The sequence below is a fragment of the Leucoraja erinacea genome, chromosome 32 (assembly GCF_028641065.1).
Source record: "Leucoraja erinacea ecotype New England chromosome 32, Leri_hhj_1, whole genome shotgun sequence".
NCBI classification, from domain to species: Eukaryota; Metazoa; Chordata; class Chondrichthyes; order Rajiformes; family Rajidae; genus Leucoraja; species Leucoraja erinaceus.
Window position 1 is genome coordinate 4,590,895 of NC_073408.1, and position 10,437 is coordinate 4,601,331.

A 10,437-nucleotide genomic window follows, 5' to 3' on the forward strand; every position below is an offset into this window, starting at 1 on the left:
GAGTGATATCACCAAGGAAAATGATATGGTTGTAGAGAGATTTAAAAGTATTGACAAGGTTATGGCGAAGCAGTATTGCGTGTGGAGTAATGGAAACACAATTGAGGACGTAGGAGTGACAGTCAAATGAATCATAACTTGCTGAGGCTGGTGATGAGAAACCAAGCCTTCTGGTGATAAAGGCGTAGATTTTTGATTTTGGTAGCAGAAGATATCAGGAAGAAATGGAGCTAAATGTTACTGGGAAAATGCTAATAACTGAAAGGATGTGGGAAAAGTTGCACAACGATTAGATGAACAACATATCATGGTTCACATTATCTAACTTAGATTATATAGCAAGAAAAGTGATCAAGCCAAGACTTGAAACATGTAGGTATTGGTAGAAGGTATAGCTTCAGTTTTCCCAGTTCTTGTGCTGAAGGAAACTCATCAAGGCTGTGTAATTGAAATGTGTCGCAAAATATTATACAGATAATAAGGTGAAGGTAGGAGATATGGTGACTGAGTTAGCTTTTAACAGTAAACATAAAATAAATATGATTATTATATAAGCAATGAGATGGCTGGAATTGTTTGCAAAAAGTTCGCTTCCCCATAGTTCTGTTTAAATGTTCACATTATGCATAATTGAGAACCATAAAGATAAAATTCGCACAAATGAGAAAGATCACAAACTGCGACCATTGACATTTAGATGCCCAATTATAACAAATTTTAAATACTAGAAATAAGTCATTTAATTTTTTTTTTCATACGATTATTTGTGATTGGGCTTTACTCTTTGCCGTTCTATGCTTCCCTCCTCTATTTTTCCCAAAGCTGTCACAAGCACATATTCTACCTATGTGCACAACTGCAGTGAGTGTGATGTCAGTCACATCAGTAATGATGCAGGAACGGCAATTGTTTCCCTGGAAACACAGAGGCATGAAAACTGATTCCAAATGGTATGTATTTATGACAAAATGAATAAGCTTTAATAATGGCACAGATTATAATTATGGACCTTAGTACCAACAGCAGTGAATTTTAGATTTAACTGATCCTTGCAAAATTACCGCCAAGCCGTATTTTTCCAGATTTGGCTCAAAATATTGTCAATGAAATAGAATAACAGCAAATATTTAGTTTGTCCACAGTAGAAGATAACAGCTAGTTTATGTAAAAGAGAAAATTCTTGCAAACTAACTGCGAGTTGCTTACAAACAGTGATGAGAAAATTTCATGATGGATAATAAGGAAATAGTTGAGCAATTAAGCAACTACTTTGTGTCCCTCTTCGCAGAAAAAAAAACAAATAGTCGTCTTGCAAGAAAAATAAATTCAAAGATATCAGTATTAATGAAAAACTCCACTAGAGAAGTCAATGAGACTAAAACATAACTCTCATGGATCTGATGATCTAAAGCCAAGACTCTTCAAAGATGCTGTTATACAGATAATAAGTCTCTGGTTAATTCTTTGGATCTGTAACCATCTCTGTAGATTGGTGGGTGGCCAATGTGACCCCACTTTTTAGGAAAGAGTGAAAGAAAATATGGAATACCAACCCATTAGCTTAACATCAGTAGGAAAATTGTTAAATTCTAAAATGAAGGGTGATATAATGGATGACCTTGAAAACTATAATAGGAGGAAGCAGATAAAGCATGGGAGAAGAATCCATGAAAATTTACGAAAGAAAAATCATATTTAAATAATCTAATGTAATTCTTTGTGGGTGTAATGAATAGAATAGATAAGTGGCAACCAGTGGATGTGTTGTATGTGGACTTCCAGGAGAATTTCGATAAGATATGTGAAAAGAAAGAGATTAGTTAAAACAAATGTAGGTCCCTTGCAGTCAAAAACAGGTGAGTTGATCATGCGGAACAAGGATATGGCGGACCAATTGAATAACTACTTTGGTTCCGTCTTCACTAAGGAAGACATAAATAATTTGCCGGAAATAGCAGGGGACCGCGGGTCAAAGGAGTTGGAGGAATTAAGTGAAATCCAGGTTAGCCGGGAAGTGGTGTTGGGTAAATTGAATGGATTAAAGGCCGATAAATCCCCAGGGCCAGATAGGCTGCATCCCAGAGTACTTAAGGAAATAGTTCCAGAAATAGTGGATGCATTAGTAATAATCTTTCAAAACTCTTTAGATTCTGGAGTAGTTCCTGAAGATTGGCGGGTAGCAAACGTAACCCCACTTTTTAAGAAGGGAGGGAGAGAGAAAATGGGGATTTACAGACCAGTTAGTCTAACATCGGTAGTGGGGAAACTGCTAGAGTCAGTTATTAAAGATGGGATAGCAGCACATTTGGAAAGTGGTGAAATCATTGGACAAAGTCAGCATGGATTTACGAAAGGTAAATCATGTCTGACGAATCTTATAGAATTTTTCGAGGATGTAACTAGTAGCGTGGATAGGGGGAGAACCAGTGGATGTGGTGTATCTGGACTTCCAGAAGGCTTTCGACAAGGTCCCACATAAGAGATTAGTATACAAACTTAAAGCACACGGCATTGGGGGTTCAGTATTGATGTGGATAGAGAACTGGCTGGCAAACAGGAAGCAAAGAGTAGGAGTAAACGGGTCCTTTTCACAATGGCAGGCAGTGACTAGTGGGGTACCGCAAGGCTCAGTGCTGGGACCCCAGCTATTTACAATATATATTAATGATCTGGATGAGGGAATTGAAGGCAATATCTCCAAGTTTGCGGATGACACTAAGCTGGGGGGCAGTGTTAGCTGTGAGGAGGATGCTAGGAGGCTGCAAGGTGCCTTGGATAGGCTGGGTGAGTGGGCAAATGTTTGGCAGATGCAGTATAATGTGGATAAATGTGAGGTTATCCATTTTGGTGGCAAAAAAAGGGGGAAAGCAGACTATTATCTAAATGGTGGCCGATTGGGAAAGGGGGAGATGCAGCGAGACCTGGGTGTCATGGTACACCAGTCATTGAAGGTAGGCATGCAGGTGCAGCAGGCAGTAAAGAAAGCGAATGGTATGTTAGCTTTCATTGCAAAAGGATTTGAGTATAGGAGCAGGGAGGTTCTACTGCAGTTGTACAGGGTCTTGGTGAGACCACACCTGGAGTATTGGGTACAGTTTTGGTCTCCAAATCTGAGGAAGGACATTATTGCCATAGAGGGGGTGCAGAGACGGTTCACCAGACTGATTCTGGGATGTCAGGACTGTCTTATGAAGAAAGACTGGATAGACTTGGTTTATACTCTCTAGAATTTAGGAGATTGAGAGGGGATCTTATAGAAACTTACAAAATTCTTAAGGGGTTGGACAGGCTAGATGCAGGAAGATTGTTCCCGATGTTAGGGAAGTCCAGGACAAGGGGTCACAGCTTAAGGATAAGGGGGAAATCCTTTAAAACCGAGATGAGAAGAACTTTTTTCCACACAGAGAGTAGTGAATCTCTGGAACTCTGCCACAGAGGGTAGTTGAGGCCAGTTCATTGGCTATATTTAAGAGGGAGTTAGATGTGGCCCTTGTGGCTAAGAGGATCAGGGGGTATGGAGAGAAGGCAGGTACGGGATACTGAGTTGGATGATCAGCCATGATCATATTGAATGGCGGTGCAGGCTCGAAGGGCCGAATGGCCTACTCCTGCACCTAATTTCTATGTTTCTATCCCACACAAGAAATTGGCTAACTTGTGTTAAAGGTCAAAATAAGGAGGATGCCACATGACACTGAGAAGTTCATGTTCATAAGTGATAGGAGCAGAATTAGGCCATTCGGCCCATCAAGTCTACACTAATATTCAATGACGGTTGATCTATCTTTCCCTCACCCACATTCTCCTGCCTTCTCCCCATAATCCTTGACACCCACACTAAGCAGAGAAGATAAATTACTTCAGTCAGAGGGTGGTTAATTTAGGAATTCTGAAAACAAAGATTGATAGATTTATGAAAGTTAATAGAAAGTTGAAATTGTATTGGTTTATCATTGTTACGTGTACCGAGATACATCGAAAAGCTTTGTTTGCATGCTATCCAGTCAAATCATACTATACACAATCACAATTATACCGGTGCCCAAGAAGAGCAAGGTGACGTGCCTCAATGACTATCGACCAGTGGCACTAACGTCGGTGGTGATGAAGTGCTTTGAGAGGTTGATCATGGCGCAAATCAACTCGTATCTCGAGAAAAACCTGGACCCACTGCAGTTCGCTTACCGCCACAACAGATCAACGGTAGATGCGATCTCGCTGGCTCTCCACTCCGCTCTGGACCACTTGGACAACAAAATCTCATATTGTTATTCATTAACTACAGCTCGGCATTTAACACAATCATCCCCTCCAAGCTGGTTACCAAACTCTCAGAATTGGGTCTCTGTGCATTCCTCTGCAATTGGATCCTCAACTTCCTCATTCACAGACCACAGTCTGTCCGTATTGGTGGAAATGTGTCAGCCTTGATAACAATCAGCACGGGAGCACCTCAAGGCTGCGTGCTCAGCCCCCTGCTGTACTCACTCTATACTCATGACTGCGTAGCCAGTCATAGTGCGAACTCCATAATCAAGTTCACTGACGATACCACTGATGTGGGACATATCACTGATGGAGATGAGTCAGTATAGAAGTGAGATCGACCGGTTGATCAAATGGTGTCAGCACAATAACCTGGCTCTCACCATCAGCAAAACCAAGGAACCGATTGTGGACTTTGGAAGGGGTAGGATGGGAACCCATAGTCCCATTTATATCAACGGGTTGATGGTGGAGAGGGTCAAGAGCTTCAAATTCCTGGGCGTGCATATGCAGAGAACACGGATGCGAAAACATCAGCGCCTCTACTTCCTGATTACGGAGAGTCGGATGTCGGAGAAATGGACCACTTTATACAACAAAACACCGTTTGGCTTGGTTGGGGGGGGCAAAAAGAGCTCGCTATCTCAATAACACATCAAACTTCCTGAGAAACTCAGCGGTAAGGCTGCCTCTGATCATCAAGTGACAGAGACCATGCCTGGCCATGTGTGGCTCCTCACTCATCTCCCCAGGATGCATGAAATAAGGGGGGGGGGCCCACAGGTTCTGAAAATCTGCAAAACATCCAGGTCAGGATAGCTTATTTCCACACAGCCATCAGGCTATGGATTAAATCTCACCAAAATCTCTGATCTATCCTCAAAAAGGCTACACAAAAAGACACATGGCTGAAACTCACTCACTCATCTCCCCACTGCCTTCAGGTGGAAGGTACAGGAGCCTGAAATCTGCAACATCCAGGTTCAGGAATAGCTTCTTCCACACAGCCATCAGGCTATTAAACTCAACCAAAACTCTGATCGTTAATAGGTACACAAAAATGCTGGAGAAACTCAGCGGTTTCTGATCAGAAACTCTGATCGTTAATATATATACGTATGTGTGTGTGTGTGTGTGTGTGTGTGTGTGTGTGTGTGTGTGTGTGTGTGTGTGTGTGTGTGTGTGTGTGTGTGTGTGTGTGTACACACATGCATTGGTATATGGTCACACTGATCTGTTCTGTATTTATTTATGCCTACTATATTCTATTGTGCTGAAGCAAAGCAAGAATTTCATTGTCCTATCTGGGACACATGACAATAAACTCTCTTGAATCTTGACAATTAAGCCACACCCTGTGCAACAAATAGTACAAAGAGAAAAATACCAGAGTGCAAATTATAGTATTACAGCATTATAGCATTACAGTTACAGAGAAAAAGTGCAAGGTCCGCAATAAGATAGGTCGGAAAATCAGGACTACATCCTAGCTTAAGGGAGCACAATTCGGTAGAAGAATCGTTAGGGAAGAAGCTGTTCTTATGTTTGGTGGTTATGCTTTCCAGCTTTAGAATATAGAAAGCTCAGGAAAGGTGCAGGAGGTAAGGCAGATCAGCTATGATCTTTATGAATGGCAGAAGGTTGAAATGCCAAAACAGTCTACAGCTCCTATGTTCTAATGCAACAGAGCATTCTGATAACCACTGGCAAAAAATGAAAGAAAATGACCCATTCAGGTCACATATTTGCTTCCCTTTGTGCTTGCTAGAAAGTGGCCCAGGATTATGCCATCATTGATACTCAGGTATTTGAAAGCAAGAAAGTAGGTTGAGATATTGCTGGATAATAAATATGCCCAGACAACTGATTTTATCATGTTTATGTCCTTTATAAACAGTGCTTGGCAGTGGCATGTCCCCCACGATGTGCAAGAGTTAACTCAACATGAAGAAAATACAAGGTGGCAATTTTCAGGTGCAGTGAAGTCTGCTTTGAAGTTATTAATTCAAGTTGTGAATAATTCAATTATATAGCAAGAAAAATGTAAATTATTTGCAGTAGCATGAAGCATCATGAAAAACATGTTTAAGTATTAACAATAATAAACTGTTGCTCCCATATATTTATTTTTCTATCAAATAGAGAGAGTTGTGATGTCTCCACATTTTACCATCACTCAAAATTTGCAATACCAATTAAATTATTGTCTTAAATTATTAAATGATTTGCCTGCTCAGTTTCGGATTTTCAGAAATCTAACTCAAACATATTAAAAAATGACTGAGGTTGATTGAGAAGCACTGAAGTAAAACCAGAGCTATTCCATTTTTTGGCATATGCTACCCTACCCGTTTTCAAGTGTTCCGTCTCATTAAGTGTGCCACTCAGACCTTTCTGGTCAGCTCTCTGCCAGCATAACTCAAAGTCAACAATGCATCAACATTCCCTCAAAGGAGTACCACATATTTCATTGGCTTTCATCCCATTTGCACGGAATCAAAATAAAATCCTTTCTTGGCACTGTCATAAAATGGAACGTTCCACCTCAGGGGTAGAAAAAAGGTAGGAAAAAAACCTCAGAGATTCTTTTCCTGAACGAGGAAAGGGGTATTTCAAGAAGCCAGCCATAGAATCACCTTGACTGCAGCTGTGCGCAATCTGTAAATTAGACCACCTCCTCTATCCACCCACTAAGGAAAACAAGGCTGAAACAATCTCAGTGAGATAAAAGGGAAAAATATGCCAAAAAATTAAAGTTTCTTGACATCACATACACAGAAATATTTTCATCTCTCCTGAATACAATGACATTCCAGCAGCAAAATGAAAACCATCACATGATTATGTAATGTTCACAACATTGGAAACATTGATAAGATTCTCCCACAGCCAAGGCAGATGATTCACTCTGGGTCACTCTTTTTACATCTTTATAGCTAAGTGCAAGGCAACACAGACAGAAGTCTAGAGTAAGTCATGTGTCTGTTCACTCAGTCCCAAATTGATGAACAACACATGAGAGAAAAAAAGACCAAATTACAGGGTTTAAAGGTGATGCCACAGAATATCTATAGTCAAAATAAATCCAAAAGCAATTCCAAATAAAAAAGTGCTGAAGGAAATAGCAAATGCTATAACCTTTCAACATATCACTCCACCACAACACATCACCGATTAAGCAACAGTCAGTAAAATAATAAATACATCTGTAATATGATTTGGTATATCTGCTCTCAACTAATTATTGTGGTTTAATTGGATTGCCCAAATAAAATATTGGAGAAGAAAGAAAATAAATGCTCTTAAAGTAGTCATTCCCGTTCTCTTTTATTTTTGACTTTTTCCAGATTCTGACAAGAAAGCACAAATTTCACCCCAAATTTGCAAAACAATGTTATGCATGAATGTCTCAGAAATGAATGATTCTACAGTTAGGCAATGACAACACTTTCACTAATTGTTGAAAAAATTCCTAGCATAGAAATATAAATGTTGGTCTTAATATACGAGTGTACATCAGTCATCATGGCACAGCAGATTTTCTAAAAAAGGTACTTCAAAAATTAACCAGTCCCCTGACCATATGCTGGATATTAAAGGATTTTCTAGTACAGAATGAACTACAACTTCCAATATCAACAATTTATAATAAATGATATTAACATAATTAACTTGCACTTTGTCACTGGCTCATCTGTAAATAATGTGGACAATTATCTCAGAGTCACTTTAAAAAGAAACTGTCTCAATGTGAAAAAGTACAGCACATAAAAATACTGATGACACTTGCACAGATAAGGATGCTGCCATATTTGTACCTTTCAAAATGTAAATGCAATCGCACCCTACTGAGAAAAGTTCATTGTACCACAGAAACACAACAGAAAGCCTATTCACGTAAAAATAGCAAACAAGTTTCTGTGATACATTGTTATTAAACAAGACAAGAATAATCAATGAACTGAAACTGACATTTCCTCTTTAGCTATTGGTAAATATATTAATGTACATCAGTTGACAAATGTTTAGCCTCCTCTTCATTTACAACCTCAAACTATTTCAGCGAAGCCAAAACTTCATTTTAATAAATATTTTATGATGAAATCACAAAAATTTATCTATGGCAATAATATCGATTCGAAATAATAACGTGATGTTAAATCGCGCACGTCCTCAGGTCACTATTAAAAAGCAGCATAAATTATCGCAAGTCACCAGAAGAACCACGTACGTAAGCAGTAAATGGATTATGAAAATTATTCTAATCTGATCAACCCCAGACTATGTTAGGGATGTTTTCAGTTCATTTCAGGGACTGAAAAATAACCGAATGCTGAACTCTGTACATTGAGCGCAGAGTGCTCATGCAGTGCGTCGCAAGTTAGTTACTTTAAGAAGCATGTAGGGTCCATTCTTGACAAACAGTCCCCGGAACTTCTGAAAAAAACTTATTATGGCAGGAAAAAACAGAGGTGTGGTGGACAGGCTATGGAGCCGAGACCAGGCCGAGTTGACAGCGCCAGCCCGACCTGACCCCCTCCGGCCAAACGCCGAATAAAGGGACTGCATTGACATCTCCAGCTACTGAAGGGGGAACTCAACAGGAAACCTCCATTGGACCATGAATCCAAGTTGTGGAGTGTGTGAGGAGATGGACGACAGAGATGGGGGCAAAAAGCAGGGAAAGGAAACACTTCTTCCCTGACTGGACCACTGACAGCTGTCAAAGCCTTCACCCTGAAACGGACCACCTCAGGGGGGCAAACCTTCCCCTACTCCCTACTCGCCGCAGAGAAGGTGACCGTGGTCCGGTGTGGGGAGGGGAATGTGAGGTGAGAACACGACGGTACACATTATACACCGACAGCAATGGGCGAGAGAGAGAGAGGGGGGAGGAAGAGAGGGGGGAGGAAGAGAGGGGGGGGGGAGAGAGGGGAGTGAGAGGGAGAGCGAGAGGGAGTGTGAGAGGGAGTGGGGGAGAGATAGAGGGAGGGAGAGTGGGAGAGAGAGGGAGAGGGAGTAAGAGAGAGAGAGAGAGAGAGAGAGGGGGAGGAGGGGAGGGGTGGGAGAGAGAGGGGAGAGAGAGGATGAGGGAGAGTGAGAGTGAGAGAGAGGGGGAGAGGGAGAGAGGGAGGGAGAGAAAGAGAGAGAGATATTTAGGAGAGTGAGAGAGAGAGGGAGGGAGAGGGAGAAGAGAGAGAGAGAGGGGAGAGGGGGGAGAGGGGGGGGGGGGGGAGGGGGGGAGAGAGAGGGAGAGAGAGGGATAGAGGGAGAGAGAGATGGAGGGAGAGAGAAGAGGGGAGGGAGAGAGAGGAGGGATTGAGAGAGAGATAAGGGAGGGATAGATATGGAGAAAGGGAGGGAGGGGGAGAGAGAGAGGGGGGGAGAGAGAGAGAGATAGGGAGAGGGGGAGAGAGAGAGAGGGGAAGGGGGGGAGAGTGACAGGTGATATAGAGGGAGAGAGATAGAGGGGGAGGGAGGGAGAGAGGGAGGGAGACGATACGTTACTTTAGCCTTGGTGACGATGTGAGTGGCCAACTTGACCACGGCGAAGTTGCCCTTGCCGATGGTCCTCTCGATCTCGTAGTAGCCGATCCTGGCCGAGCCGGCTTTATGCTGCTGCTGAGGCTGCTGAGGCTGCTGAGGCGGCGGCGGCGAGGGCTGAGGGAGGCTGCCGTTCCTCGCTGCACCGCCCGACGCCATCTTGTCGAAAAACACCAGCGGGCGCGCGGGGCGGGAGAGCGGGAGGAGGAGGGGGGAGAGAGAGACAGAGGGACGGAAGGACAGGTAGGGAGGGGGAGGGAGAGAGGTGGAGGGGAGAGAGAGGTGGAGGGGAAAGAGATGATCGCCGCTGCTGCTGCTGCTGCTGTCCTCGCCCCTCCCTCTCCATTTTGCTCTCCCACTCTCTGCTCCTCCCTCCTCTCCCTCCCTCCCCTCCCCCCCCCAAGCGCGCCCGCGACCCAACCCCCCCCCCCCCACACCCCGTCACGTGACACCCCCGAGCCTGGGAGCGTTGACGTCAATGCAAATGAGTCGAGAGTATCCTGAAGGTTATTTCCGATAAGAGACTCTGCATTGCACTTTAAGGGTGGTTGGTTCAGAGGCGCGGAAGAGCTGTTCCCTCTTGCTTGCAGGGTGAATATTCAGAGGCTGCAAAGGGTGGTCAAAGGC

At 42.9% G+C, this 10,437-nt stretch overlaps 1 protein-coding gene across 2 annotated transcripts in view; it reads right to left on the bottom strand.

Moving 5' to 3' along the window:
- Positions 1–10,107, bottom strand: part of sik3 (SIK family kinase 3) — a 166,177-nt gene extending 156,070 nt beyond the window's left edge. For both annotated transcript variants that reach the window (XM_055660593.1, XM_055660592.1), the window contains exon 1: positions 9,775–10,107. In XM_055660593.1, the coding sequence (XP_055516568.1) occupies positions 9,775–9,969 (195 nt within the window). In that variant the 5' untranslated portion in view covers positions 9,970–10,107. The remainder of the gene's footprint in view (positions 1–9,774) is intronic.
- Between the last annotated feature and the right edge of the window lie 330 nt (positions 10,108–10,437).